Source organism: Triticum aestivum, chromosome 6A (assembly GCF_018294505.1).
Source record: "Triticum aestivum cultivar Chinese Spring chromosome 6A, IWGSC CS RefSeq v2.1, whole genome shotgun sequence".
Classification (NCBI taxonomy): Eukaryota; Viridiplantae; Streptophyta; class Magnoliopsida; order Poales; family Poaceae; genus Triticum; species Triticum aestivum.
In genome coordinates this window covers 615176691-615191623 of record NC_057809.1, presented here as the reverse complement: position 1 = coordinate 615191623, position 14933 = coordinate 615176691, and the positions used below count along the sequence as shown (strand labels likewise).

Sequence of the window (14933 nt, the reverse complement as noted above, 5' to 3'; positions counted from 1 at the left end):
TCCGACACGACGACCCCTCAAAAAAAAAAAACTCCGACACGACGACCCTAATTCGCTTCAGCATTCCAAATATCCACCGCTCGCCGCCGGCGACTCCCGCTCCGGCAAAGGAATCCTCACAAATTCCTCCGGCACCGGCGCGGGTTCACCATGGTGAAGAACTTCCGCAAGCGAAGCCTCGAGTCGGACGCCGCCGACAACTCCGACGACGAGGACACCCGCCGGTACCCTTCTCCCGCTCCCCCCCCCCCCCCCCCTCTTGCCTCGTTAGGGTTTCTTGCTGATGCCTCCTGCCCTTCACCCCTCGCAGCGTTGCTCTGGAGGAGGTCAGGTACACGCAGAAGCTCCGGGAGAGGAAGCTCGGCATCCCCGCGGCGTCCGTGGCCACCGGCGCCGCCGCCTCCGCCACCACTGACGCGTCCTCCGCTCGCGGCCGAGGTGGCAGCGGGGCAGGGGCAGCGGGCGAGGAGGACCTCGTGCTTCAGGACACCTTTGCGCAGGAGACCGCTGTTACCATCGAAGACCCCAATATGTGCGTTGTTGCATCTGTATGTGCTTTACTCTTGCCAATCTGATTTCCAGAACTAACTTGAGCCTGGGTCTGGTCGTTGAAGGTTGAGGTATGTGGAGAACGAGCTGTTGAAGAAGAGGGGCAAGACGATTGAGGTCAACGACAAGGACGATAAGGACGAGGTGGATGAGCTCTATGTCGTGCCGGACCACCTGAAGGTTTGTTTGTGGCTGAACAGCCCTGTGATTCAATCCTCAGGGTGAGATTGTTGTGGGGCTGCAATGACATTGTGTTGTATCGTTTGCTTGCAGGTGAGGAAGAAGAACATGGAGGAGAGCTCGACCCAGTGGACCACCGGCATCGCTGAAGTTCAGCTGCCCATTGAGTGTGTGCTTGCACCCCTCTTTTTCTGTCTTCATTTAGAGTAAAACTTGCTAAAGTTGTGTCATTATGTTGGATTGAGAGGGGAAGGTGCCTAAAAGAAGCCTCAAGTGTTGTGTACTTGTTATTGTTGCTTATATCGAGCAGTGAGGGAGAGCAATTTACTACTGTTCAGAAATCTCTAGATAAGTGCATGGAACAGTTATAACCTATGCCAACTATTCGGTCCAATGGTCCATTGTCAGACAAAGTTTCTTTGCTGGGTGCTGGCAGTTCTACTTCGAGCATTTAATTAGCTAGATAGGTTTAATTTTGTATGAACTCCAAGCATCCTATTCTTTAGGGTTCATTTAGAATTTATTTTTTGTTTTTCATGATCAGCAAAATCCTTGCGGCCAGAAGTCTAGGAAAGCATACAGATCTCGTTTGGTGTTATTAAGTGTGCTATGCATTTTATCCCTGTAATATCTACAATGCCAATTCAAGATTGCTTTGTAATGAGTGCGGTCTATCATGGCTAGTTTATTGATCTTCTTTGTCATTTATGCATGCTAAATAGGAACTGAACCTATTAAGTTGTGTAAGGATGCAGAAAACCTACAGGCATTTCTCTGCGGCAGTAATGCTATTGTTGATATTCGAGGCCTAACAGTGTAGTGTGGTTAATAAATTTCTCCATGACAATTTCTTGTGGATATAGGATTTTCAGTCATATAACAAGGTTTCGTGCTTACAATAATTCGATATTGGTGATATATTATATTTCTTGCTTTCTAAAATTAATCTTGGTGATCTCAAAAGATTTTTCTGTGAATATCATCACTAACAGAAACTATTGTCACATGATAGGTACAAATTGAGAAATATTGAAGAAACCGAGGCAGCTAAAAAAATGTTGCAAGAGAGAAGGCTTGCGGGTAAAACAAAATCAGATGCAAACATTCCATCAAGTTACAGTGCTGATTATTTCCATCGTGGGAGAGATTATGCTGAAAAATTGCGAAGAGGTTTGTATACGCTTAAGGTCATTTCCTTAGTTTTATTTTCTTAGTGAGGACATGTATCACTGTTACATGAAATATTTATATGATATTGTTCGGCATTCTATGTGTCAAGAAGACAGTTTTGTTCCTGTAGCAGAACTCTTCAGAGAGTATCTGCTATTGGTATTTTGAGTCTGGTAGGATTAGTTTAGAAAGTCGAATGTAAGATTTAATTTATATTTCCCTCCTCAGACCCCACCTTCTGTGGGAGCTTGAGGGCAGGCCTGGCGCAGTGGTGAAGTCCTCCCCACTTGTGTCAAGAGGTCCTGGGTCCGAAACAGCCTCTCTGCATTGCACTTCACAGTGTAAGACTAGGTTCCTATAATCCCCCCCCAGACCCCACCTTGTGTGGGAGCTTCTATGTACTGGGACTGTCCTTAAAAATGCACTACTGGTTAAATCTGCCTGCGTAACAACCTGTGTCGGCAAATTGACGTCCCATGGAAAATCTAGTGGCAGTGATGCCATTTTAATGCTATTATGTTGTTGAAATGCAGTCAGTGTCATGTTATTGATGTCACATCTTTGTTATGTTTCTTCTCATTTGAGGGTACTAAACCATTGTTTACAATGCAGAACATCCTGAGTTGTACAAAGGTCAAGATTCACAAGCTAATGAAACTGGAGGCAAACCAACAGATAGTAACATTCCAGGTGGTCCACCTCCTGGACGTAGAGAAGCTGCTACCGATGAATTGTTGCTCGAGCGTTTCCGCAAGCGAGAAAAATTCCGTGTCATGCGAAGATAGAAATAGCTGACCGAGCAGGCTGCTGGCTTGGCGCTGTTGCCCTTTAAGCAGAAAACATGTTAGTGGCAACACACGATAGTCCTATATGTTGGGTTATTCACTGAAAACCCACACTAAAGCAGGTAGGGTCCCTTGGTTGGTTACTCTGCTTCTACAGCACCTGTTATGGAGAAAGAAGCGCACAGACTTATTACAGAGGAGCTATGAAACATATTTGAGTGGGTCTATTTCCTTCATTGTGCTGCATCGATCTGGGGGCTTCATACAGTTTGAGGACTTCACAGTGGATGTCAAATTGCAGGAGCCACTCTAATTGTAGGGATGTATGACTCTTATTTTAGTGTCCGCCTGCATGTTCATCTTTGCTGGAAGAAACTCTGTTCTCAGCTGTGCTCTTCTCCTATGCTAAGGGGTGGTCGCAGGTTGTAGTGCATTTTCTTATGTTCACTTTAGCCTAGTGCATTTTTGTGCGGAATTTACGTTCATCAATCTGGCCTGCAAGTGCAATCTGCTTGTGTGAATTGCTCACAGCTTTTTTGCAGTTTTACTGCAGTATCTTCATCAATTTGTACTTCTGTTCAAGCGCTTACAGTTTCTTCAGTTTACAATAACACTTGATTATTCATGGACTACAGTAAACTTGCAGTCTGCTTTGCCGCGATATTTCTTGCTTTACTTTCGGCCACAAAGATTACAGTGTTAGCTTAAAAACATCCAAGTTTCCAAAGCAGTACATGAGACGAACTAATTAACACAAAACATAAATCATTTTGTGAAACAAGGAACCATTTTATGAGAGGCGATTAAAACATTACACGCAAAACAAATATCATTTTGCAAGCCAACTCCAACCAGCCAGATAGTAGGAACTAGATAAAGTAGGTTCATCAAACAAAGGTCCATAGATACATTCCCAGTTGACCATATAAAAGAGTGTGCAGGGCATTTCTCTACTGCCAAATACTAGAACACACTTGATAACATAGGAGTTACACAGCAAACACAAACTGTCCAGGTGTATACGCAAAATTCAGCCAAAGTAATGCAAACCCGGCAAATGAACCCTTACACGCAAGCTGATTCCAATGTCCAATATGTTCGCAGGCGTGGCCGGCTGACTGTTTCTCCGCAGAAATATGCGCTTCCATGCCGTCTGCTTACAGTACTCGCACACAGGCTTCTCATACAAGTATATGTCCTCCAGGGCGACCGATGCTTTCATGACACTTTCGACGCAATTCACAATCTTTGCCTCCCACTAAAACCCAAAGACCATGAGCACAGACAAATTGTGGTGCTTGAAATCAGATGCAGGTGCTCTCCATAATACGTGCGCATCCTTCTTGTCCTCGCTGAACCCATACTGCCTCCTCTGCTCCCCATCCACTATCATTTCACATCGATGATCCCACACCTGCATTTTGGCAAGCAAAATTTTCAAATGAAAGAAAAAAAAACTTATGTGATTACTCAAACATTTTAATGCGCTCAGGAAGCTTGAGATGGGAATTTTCCACTGCAAGTTTAATGGGCGGCAGAAAGGGAAATTGTTTGGAGATTAGCTGTACAAAACTTTACCTTGATGCATAGCCCCTGAAGGGACGGTGCACCTTGGAGAATGAACAATGTCCAAGTCAGATCGCATTCCTCAGAAATGTGGGTCAAAGTCACATGCCTTAATTTGTGGAACACCTGCCACAATTGATTTGGTTCTTCTGGTCTAACCCAGATCTGCAGTAAGACAAAAATATGTTTGTTAACCTAAAGAACAGAACTTAACACTGGCGAAAAGAGGGAAACTTATACTCCCTAGTACAAAGTTGGGTCATCTATTTTGGAATGGAGAGAGTAGATGACTACAAGACTATTATCGCCTTCACTAACCTTCTCACAGAGATAGTTCAAATTCAGGTGGCTTATGGTGGCTTTGCCAAGGAACTCACTTAACTTGAGCACCTTATGCCGTAAACGAGCCATATGAGTGATGCTCAGTGTCTGGAGCAGTGGGACATAATCTAAAGACAAAGGATCATGCTCACTGACCCACCAAGAAAAAGTCAGCATTGTGAGCTTTGGCAGCCACTTAAGATCAACCCTCTCAAAATTACACCTGACAATCTCGAGTTCACGGAGTAGTGGGTGTGACACTTGTAGCAAAGACAGGAACCCCATGTCGCAGTTAAACAGGCGTAGGAACTCCAGTCGCTTGCATATGCTGAAAATTTCAGGGATGCCCGGTGATTCAACTAGCCTCAAATTTTCTAGCTGGAGTCGTGCAAGACCACTGAATGCGTTTGGACAGGAGTCAAGAAATGACTTGAACTGCTTCCCGTAAGTGAGAACATCATCATCTGTGCATCGTTTGCCTTCTCTCATTGTAAAAAGAGTTAGCTCCGCTGACCCAACCTTCTCCGTCGCCATGGTGTTGGCAACAGTCTGGCCAATACTGAGAGTTCCATCGCCCAAGAAGAATCGCACACACAGGAGGTTAATGGTGCATAGACTTGTAGTCCTGCTTTCCAGCATGCTCCTGGTCGCTCCAAGCACGGTGGCATTGGCCCGAGCTACATCATCAGAGGTCAACCCTCTATTGCGCACATCGTCAAAGGGACCAACTGTTAATAAAATTTTAGAGAGCATAATGGGAATCCCCTTCCACCGTCTGGCGAGGATTCTGGTTCTGGCAGCATCTGCGATGTCAAGTCGCCCTACAATATCGAGCAACACGCGATCAGGCAAATTACTGAGCCGGTCCAGTTGATCTTCTTCCCAGTGGCGGAGCCAAGGGGGGGCGAGCAGGGGCCTGGCCCCCCCTAATGATCGAGCAGGCAGTTATCAGCTTCAAGGTAATTAGCGATAACAAGCGTGAACACTTGTACCTGCCCCCCCCCCCGGTGATTAGTGAGTGCGTGGGATTAGCCCTTCCGGCGCCGCCATCCGCTTCCCCCTTCCTGCCTCTGCTCTCCCTGCTCAACTCAAGAACAGATTGGATTCAAACGGCGATGCAGGTGCCTCACTCGTCGATTCTTTAGGCTCGAGCCAACGTACTAAACTTGCCAAGGTTAAGGCCCTGCGGTATATTTTCTAAGCTTATTAGTGATCCGTGATTTATTTTGTATGTATCGATTCTTTCTCAATTCTTTATTTTGTATGTGTTGAACTTATACAACAGAATTTATTTATTTTGTTTGGGTGATCTGTGATGCCATCAGAGTCTCAATATTGTATTTGTTCTAGAAATCACCGTAATGGAAATTATCGTATATACTAGTTTCTATATGTGGTGCAAAATTTTCATATAACAAGCTTATAGACAAATATAGTGAATTTTGAAACTTCAGTTCAGCCGCTATGAAGAGAAAAGCGCTAGTACCAACTATCATCAGGATTAATTCATTTCAAAGCATGTTGCTGCAATTAGTTATATATAACTCTCGCTATCTCAACGGCAAGTGCAAACCTTTTTTTATTTTAAAATTATGAACACATGTATTAGAAGTAAAATGTGAGACGGCTTGCTTTGTTATTGCTTGATAATCTACATTAAAAGATAATTAACAGATGCCTCTTTTTCTAATAGAATGTGGTGGGGAAACCCTTTTTTGAAAAAGAAAAATTGAAAATTAACAGCTAAGATCCCTCCTGATGAAATTATTAATATCTTCCTTTTTACTATCAATCATGGAGTCAAATTTAAACCAAAACAAATGTACATGTTTATATAGCATCAAAGCACGACCTTGTTATAGTACTATGAAAAAAAATGCGCTAGATTTTTTTCTGTCAACTTGGCTTGGCCCCCCCTATGTCCAAATCCTGACTCTGCCCCTGCCAATAGATCTCCAATAGTTTCAATCTCTCCACGAGACAAACACATCAATACAATAAGGCATGCTGGATGTAGGGTATTACTTCACCACGAGGGCATGAACCTGGGTAAAATCCAGGTCCCGTGTGTATCTTATTCTAATCCTCAATGGGAGCTCCGCCCCATGAGTAACCCTATGCAGGTATCTGCCAATTTTTGCACCGTCAAATTGTACCTTGCTGATATAGAGATCCGACTCTAGCAAATGCATCGCTGAAGGCTCCAGTTCAGGCCGGGCCATGTCGTGTCGGCCTATCTGGCCAGGTTTGCTCTTAGCCCATCCGTGCCATCATTTCTCCATAGCAGGCCGCCCCTCTCGGGAACTCCTATACGCCGCACATTGCGGCAAACAATCGGTCTCCCACACAGGAGTGCCCCGACTGGTTTGGCCCATGTATAGTGCAGAAAAATCGTAAAAGAGATGTGAAGCGCTAGGAATCAAACTCGCACAAACGCGGTCACTACGAGCACTGCTAGCCACCACACCAAATGGGTGCTCATGAGTTTAGAGCATGCAAGTTATTTAAAAACTCAATATAGCGGGATATTAACTACAGGACCATAAATACTGTAGCGTATAGATTTTTGAATTGTCTAAACACATTTTAGAAAACAGGAACAATTTTTTCGAAATACTTTTTGAATTATACAAACATAATTTAGAATTAGAAAAAGTTTCTAGAAAAAAAGAACAAATGTTGTAAACGTGAACATTTTTAAATTCCAAACATTTTTCAAACAAATTTTGAAAATCTGAACATTTTTTGAGAAAAGTGAACAAATTTTGAAATACTGAATGTTTTTAAAAAGAGTGAAACAAATATTTGAACCAAATAAAATTTTAAAATGTTTAATTTTTTTTGAAGATTTGACATTTTTAAAAATAAAAAAGAACAAAATTCCATAATTGTTTCAAAACGCGAACAAAATTTGAAATTCCCGAACAATTTCTGAATAAGTGAGTAATTTTCAAAATTCCGAATATTCTTTATAGAAAGAACAAAATTTAAAATTCCCGAACACTTTTTGGAAAATTATTTTTTGAATCCTATTTTTTGAAACACAACAAAATTTGAAATTCTCGTATATTTTTATAATGGAGAGGAATTTTTTTGATATTATCAACATGTTTTCAACATTTGAACATTTTTTAAAATTTCTATTTATAAAAATAAAAATAAACAGATAGGAAAAACAAAAGTAATAAAGAAATTAATGAAAACCCGAAGAAAACCGAAAAAATAAGTGAAACGCGCAACGGGCCGGCCCATTTAATCGGTCGCCTCGCTCTATCCGTGCGTTTGAACGACAACTTGACACAGTAAGCGTCGTATAGGGTTTTCCGCCCCTCCCACCTAGGGTTTCACGAGAGAGCAAAGGGTTGTCTCAAAAAAGGGGAAAAGCTTACCTTCTATCGGCCGATTGCGTGCACCCGTCCGCCGGCTTCATGGCTGTCTGATCTATGCTTTATCAGACGGTCAAGAGCACTCCCGCATTCGCTGGAGGCGTGTTTGTTTCCTGCAACTCACCTCTTGTTTCAGGACAACCCTTCCTGCAACTGGATAACCAAAGGAGGGTTTCATCCCATAGAAGTGTGGGCTCGCGTGGCTGGGGGTGTGAGCGGCTAGATTTGGGAGGGCGGCAGACGCGGCAGCGCAAAGCGTTGGGCGACCGGGGCTTATCCAACGCGGTGGCATCGACGACTGGCTCGGGATCGACGGTGGTTGGTGACGACTCAAGCAGGTATGGTTCAGAGATCCCTTCTCCTATTTTCTGGCCGATGTGGCGATGGTGGTGCTCCCTACTATTTCTCTTGTTTCTGCAACAGAGCATTTGTTGCGGGAAGTAACGAGTGGGCATGCAGTCTTATTTCTGCAGCAGAGCGTTTGTTGCGGAAAGTAACGAGTGGGCATGCAGTCTTGTTTCTGCAACAGGGTGTTTGTTGCTGGAAGTAACGAGTGGGCATGCGGTCTTATTTCTGCAACAGAGCATTTGTTGCGGGGAGTAACGAGTAGGCATGTGGCTTTGTTTCTGTAACAGAGCATTTGTTGCGGGAAGTAATGAGGCGGCATGCAGTCTTGTTTCTGCAACAGAGTGTTTGTTGCGGGAAGTAACGAATGAACATGCAAGGCGCGGACACTACATCAGACGGCTATCAGCTCGGGCATTCAACGACTATCGAGACGGCGGATAATATGTAAATATCAGCCGACGGACGCGTAGCAGCGCCCAAAAAAAAAGAGCAAAGGGGATCGGGAATAAGTTCCTCCTTTGGGAGCCGCACTCCCCAATCGAGACAGCGGCAGCTCCATTTCGAAGCTGCTCATTTCCGAGTTGCAACCGGCAATCGAAGCAACTCTTTCGAGTTCAGTCTCCGAGTTTCCATTGGCGGCACCGCGGCACCCGCCAATCTTCGGAGGAGACGCACAAAAACTCTAGGCAATCAGTTTTCAGACTGACCGGCGGCAGCTCGGGCGATGGCGAGGACTTGTCGCCGGCGACGGGCTGCCAAATTGATGGCCAAGCCATCCGGTTCGACCATGGGCCCCTTCCTCTGAATGTCTTATTTTATCTTAGCAACCAGGGTCAAATTTCAGTCTTTCAGACAGCATCAAAATCTACCTTTTTTGGTATAAATAAAATAAAACTTGTGTCATCGTTTTAAGTAGATCAAAGCTGTATCTTTGCGACAGTGGCCAAATTGTATCTCTGAGACAATCAAACTTGCAGTTTTTTGAGACTTATCAATATTGCATATTTGACTGTACCGTGATATCAACTCTGATTTGTTCTGGTGTCAAATGCCGAAAGGCAATCCAGATGATAGGATCAGCAGCTTGCCCAATGGCATCCTTGTCAACATTCTCGACCGACTCGATGTCTGTGCCGCTGCCAGAACCAGTGTCCTCTCGAGACGGTGGAGTCAGCTTCCTGCCATGCTCTCACGGCTTACAATCAGTGCTTGGGACCTCCTGCCTTCAGAAAATAAAACCAGCTTTTGCAATGCTGAATTGGTTCGGACGACCGCTGCAGCTGTGGCCAAAGATTTGGCCAATGCAGCAGTGTCCAATGCTGAATTGGTTCGGAGGATCAATGCAGCTGCGGCCAAAGCCTTGGCCGATGCAGCAGCTGTAGCCAAAGTTGTGGCCAATACAGCTGTGGCCAAAGTGACAAAGAGCATACTGGCACGCAGGGATCCGGGTGGATGGCCCATTCGTCTCTTGAGCATGACGTTCTACTTGATAGACGATGTCCCCATATCAGTCGGGCATGCTGTTGGCAATGCCATGGCAACATGCAAGGTTGAGAAGGCCGAATTCACTGTTCTGACAGAGAAGGGACGCTTAGAGTGCACCATTGACGATTTGGTGAAATACGGGGCACGGTTCGTGTCATTTTTTAATGAGTGTATGGATACATTTGCTGGTCTCACGTGCCTCTACCTGGCGAATTTGAGATTTGCTGAATCGGACTTCGTCTCCAACATCCTCGTCACTTGCAAGCGATTAAAACACTTAGGTTTTCTCAATTGTGACACAGAGAATTGGATGGCGTTCCAAATTGAACACGCAGAACTCAGTGAGCTCAGTATTGTCAATTGCCGTTTTGACGTGGTCAAACTCGACTGGGTTCCGAAGCTCACTTGGTTGGTGTTTGAGTTTTGGATGTCTTTCAAAGAACCACCACTGTCATTTGGCTATGTCCCATTGCTCAATGTTCTGAGTGTTTCAAATGTTGCTCTTAGTTGGCATGAAATGGTCGAGTTAAGTACATTTCTTCATGAGACCTCTGTTCGAGACCTGAGCTTGGGGTTTAAATGCGAAAAGGTAACTCAGGATGGTTGCTTTGTTCTGTCTTCACTTGTTCTCTACTCATCCTATCATGTGCTTATTGTTGTAGATTTGGGTTCAACCAGAGTGTCTGACCAGATGGCTGGCATCTGTGTTTCACCAACTAAGGATTGTCAATCTTGTTGACATTCCTGAAGGGCATGATCTCACCTGGACAATGTTCATTCTGGAAGCGGCGCCTTCCCTGGAGGAGTTCTACATGACGGTGTGTTCTTACTGAAACCTTGTTCTATTATTTTATTTTTTCTGATGAGGGGTGACTCTACTACTCGACTGTATGCTCTTCTTACCAACAGCCTGTTCTATTATTCTCTTCTGTTTGAGGGGTTTCTCTATTATATCTCCATTGCATGGTTGCACGCCTGTGCTTTCACTTGGAGCACAAATGTCTGCCCGTGTATGCGAAATTAACCTGTTCCATCTACCTTTGTCCTACGGGTGGTGATGTAGGTAATGGATCATCCTTGTGACATGCAAATGGATCAGGAGAAGAGGAAGACGAAGTCGTATAGCGAGCACAAGGGTGTTGAGTGGGAATCGCCTGCATCGAATTTCAAGCACCACCGTCTGACCAAACTAATCATCTTCTGTTTTCAAGTGAGTCATGTCAGGCGTGTCTTGAAAGCGGCGGTGAATCTAGGGGATGTGTACCTGTATGATAGACTGACATGCAGCAAGTGCCGAGGCGTGGAACCTCTAAATCCGATAAGGTTCCCGGAGACAAGTAAGCACAGGTGTTGGGTGGAGAAGCAAATCAGAAGGGGTATCGAATCACTTGCCAGAATCCACTTCCTGACTACTGCTAAAATAAGGGAGGATCATGTTTCAAGGATAGTGTAGTGTTTTCCTTGGAAGATTCTTTGTGTGGGTTCTGAAGGCATTAGAGGCAGTTTAGTTAATGTTGTAGTACTAATTTAGAGAAAGCGGTCAATTCTGCATATGGTTGTACGCCGTCACTGATGGCTAAAAGGTTTTGGTTTTGCTGATTGTCAGGTGCCTAAAAAAGAGTTTTGTTTCAGTCGAATCTTTTTTATCATTTTTTTACCGTAAATCGAATCCTTTTTATCAAGGCCGCAGCAGCCGGCTCGGTTTTGTTCCAGTTGTCCTTTTTTTTTCTAGGTGAGTTGTCCTTTTCTTATATCTAGCCTGTAACAGCCCACGTACAAGTTACTACTACTTACTACTGGCTGTCTGGAGCAGCCCACAGTCCACACACAAAGGCCTGGTCTGATCAATTAATTACTCCATTCTAAAATAACTGAAGCTAAGTCATTTTTTCTACTTTTGACCAAGTTCCTAGAATAATAAGCAAATATCCATGATATCAAATATAGATAATATGGCTTGGTCGAGCTCTCCCTCGCCATACTCGCCATGGGCACACAGCAAGTCAGCAACGTGTCGCCGCCTAGTCCATGGGCAGATGAAATCGATGGCTGGCTGCGTGCGTGAAGACAGCTCGCTGCTGCTTCCGAAATGGGCTACTAATGGGCCTATACGCTGTAGATTATTGTCTCTGTGATACATATATACGACTTTTTTTCAGAAAATTTTGGGTGTAGATCCGCCCCCTGGGTGTTACCTTTGTAACCCTAATTAACACTCTTGCTTTCTACCTATCAATGAAATGATACGTATATTTCTGTATTCATGAAAAGAAAAGAAAGAACAAATTCGTGTCCCTCTGGACACTCGACCTACACGTGAGACGATGGCGTACGGGGGTGCGCCAAACATGCCCCGAGCCACGGGTTCGAGAGACGTGCATGCATGCACCGGTGCCCGGAGGTTAGTTTCGTCCAGTATAATTCTTTTTTGCGGGACGACGACTTTTCTGGTGCCCTATGGCCTCGTGGTCTCGTGTGCCCGCCACCACCCACCGGGGCTCGCGCACACTATTTTTCTTGTCCCCATAGAAATGCTCGCAAGTGGGTCCTGTCTCAATTTCCTTCTCAAATCCATTGCTTCGGCGCGGACTGCTTTCCTTGTTATCCCCCGTCTCAATTCCTTTTCCTTCCTATTTCTCCCGCTTCACCAATTTCTTTCTCAAGTCCTTTGCTTCGGCATGGACTGCTTTCCTTATTATCCCCTGTCTCAGTTCCTTCTCAAATCTCTCGCTGCTTGAAATCTCTACACTCTATCTCTATCTCTTCTCTACTTATCTCTACCTAATAATAAAGGAGTTATTTTTTTTTGCGAATAATAATAAAGGGGTTATTGCTTCTTACTCCCTAATTTTCGTCCGTAACTTTCGTCCGTCCAGCAAATTTTTGTACGTGTGTCGATCTGTTTTGCTTGGTTCGACAGCCTGTCCATCTTTCCCACAAAAGAAAAAAAAACTGCGTCAAACAGGTTTCGAACTTAGATTTTTTTTTTGAGACACTCTCGCTAAGCTTTATTTATGTCACGGCAATGTTTACAGGTGTGAAAATAAGATCACCGGGTTGACCTAACCAAACACGGCGGCCAAATCCAAGCGATAATGCATGCTTAGCGAGATTGTGAGCCTCGGTATTCGATGTTCTAAACTCGTGGACATATTACAAGAAGTAAAAGTCATAGCATGTTCTATGATTTCATGTATAATTGCTCTGTACTCTGCTGAAGATCCCTGTTTAACTCCGTCCACCACATTCTTGCAATCTGATGCAACATGAATCTTCTGCACATATAAATCCTCCGCCAGTGCTAAAGCCTCTCTGACTCCCAGCGACTCAAGAGTTTCTGGATCAGTTTCAATCTTAGATGGAACGTGATCAGGTGAGCTGCCCTAGCCAGCTGGCCCGTTTTCGTTGTGGGTCGGCCCATCGACGCAGCTCCGCCAAGGCCCAGAAGGGGCAGTATAGCAGCAATCTTAATGAGCCCCTTTTATGTTCTTTTATCCAGTAAATAATCCCACATCGCTTTGTTACACTGGATCTTGCCGGTTTATATACGTGAACAAGTTACATGAGAACAAGCCCTCTTGAGAAGGGGAGGATGAGATCTGGATTGGATACACTGGTAGAAAAAGAGGCTTCCGTCCAGCCCCATTAGTCGCGAAAGCTTCACAAGGGGTGTAGGTTTGCTTTTGGTTCCTCTTATGCACACAAGGTGTTTGATGAAATGCCCCAAGAGCGTGAAACAAACATGATATGAAGTGTTGGAGCCACACTTGAGGTTCCTCATTTATTTTTTCCTCCTCGATCGCGGTTAGCAACTTGAACCTTTCATGCATGTGTGTCATTGATAAAATATGCATGTGTGTTGTTCATTGTTTAATTTCTATTGTTTATAGCTAGTTAGTTTAACAAATGCACGATGGTTAATTATATATTTTATATTATAATAATGCAGATGAATCGGCAATGGATGTACGGTAACCGACTCTCCCGCGAGTTCACTACGGGTTTGAAAGATTTCCTCGTAGTGGCTAATGCGAACAAGCAGAAGGGTTTTGTTATCTGTCCATGTGTTGACTGTAAGAATCAGAAGGGTTACTCTTCCTCAAGAGAAGTTCACCTGCACCTGCTTCGGCACGGTTTCATGCCAAGCTATAATTGTTGGACCAAGCATGGAGAAAGAGGGGTTATAATGGAAGAAGATGAAGAAGGGGATGATTTCATCGATGAAAGCTATCTTGCTCATGTCGGTGATACTTTCATGGAGGATGCTGAAGGTGAAGGGGAAGGTGAAGGTGAAGAAGAGGCACGTGATGAGACCGTTGATGATCTTGGTCGGACCATTGCTGATGCACGGAGACGCTGCGAAACTGAAAAGGAGAGGGAGAATTTGGATCGCATGTTAGAGGATCACAGAAAGTCGTTGTACCCCGGATGCGATGATGGTCTGAAAAAGCTGGGCTGCACACTGGATTTGCTGAAATGGAAGGCACAGGCAGGTGTAGCTGACTCGGCATTTGAAAACTTGCTGAAAATGTTGAAGAATATGTTTCCAAAGAATAACGAGTTGCCCGCCAGTACGTACGAAGCAAAGAAGGTTGTCTGCCCTCTAGGTTTAGAGGTTCTGAAGATACATGCATGCATCAACGACTGCATCCTCTACCGCGGTAAATACGAGAATTTGAATGAATGCCCGGTATGCACTGCATTGCGTTATAAGATCAGAGGCGATGACCCTGGTGACGATGTTGAGGGCGAGAAACCCAGGAAGAGGGTTCCCGCGAAGGTGATGTGGTATGCTCCTATAATACCACGGTTGAAACGTCTGTTCAGGAACAAAGAGCATGCCAAGTTGTTGCGATGGCACAAAGAGGACCATAAGTCGGACGGGGAGTTGAGACACACCGCAGATGGAACGCAATGGAGAAAGATCGACAGAGAGTTCAAAGATTTTGCAGCTGACGCAAGGAACATAAGATTTGGTCTAAGTACAGATGGCATGAATCCTTTTGGCGAGCAGAGCTCCAGCCATAGCACCTGGCCCGTGACTCTATGCATCTACAACCTTCCTCCTTGGTTGTGCATGAAGCGAAAGTTCATTATGATGCCAGTGCTCATCCAAGGTCCGAAGCAACCCGGCAACGACATC

General features: G+C 44.6%; 2 protein-coding genes across 2 annotated transcripts; both read left to right on the top strand.

Moving 5' to 3' along the window:
• On the top strand, window positions 1-3266 carry LOC123129107 (protein COP1 SUPPRESSOR 2). Its single transcript, XM_044549271.1, has 6 exons — window positions 1-224; window positions 311-532; window positions 615-729; window positions 823-896; window positions 1742-1899; window positions 2512-3266. Exons 1-6 carry the CDS (start codon window positions 151-153, stop codon window positions 2682-2684), a joined length of 816 nt encoding a protein of 271 aa, XP_044405206.1. The 5' UTR covers window positions 1-150; the 3' UTR covers window positions 2685-3266.
• Window positions 3267-9352: 6086 nt separating this feature from the next.
• Window positions 9353-11277, top strand: LOC123131420 (uncharacterized). The gene is made up of 3 exons (XM_044551105.1): window positions 9353-10379; window positions 10453-10608; window positions 10854-11277. Exons 1-3 carry the CDS (start codon window positions 9354-9356, stop codon window positions 11241-11243), a joined length of 1572 nt encoding a protein of 523 aa, XP_044407040.1. The 5' UTR covers window position 9353; the 3' UTR covers window positions 11244-11277.
• The last annotated feature ends 3656 nt before the right edge of the window (window positions 11278-14933 follow it).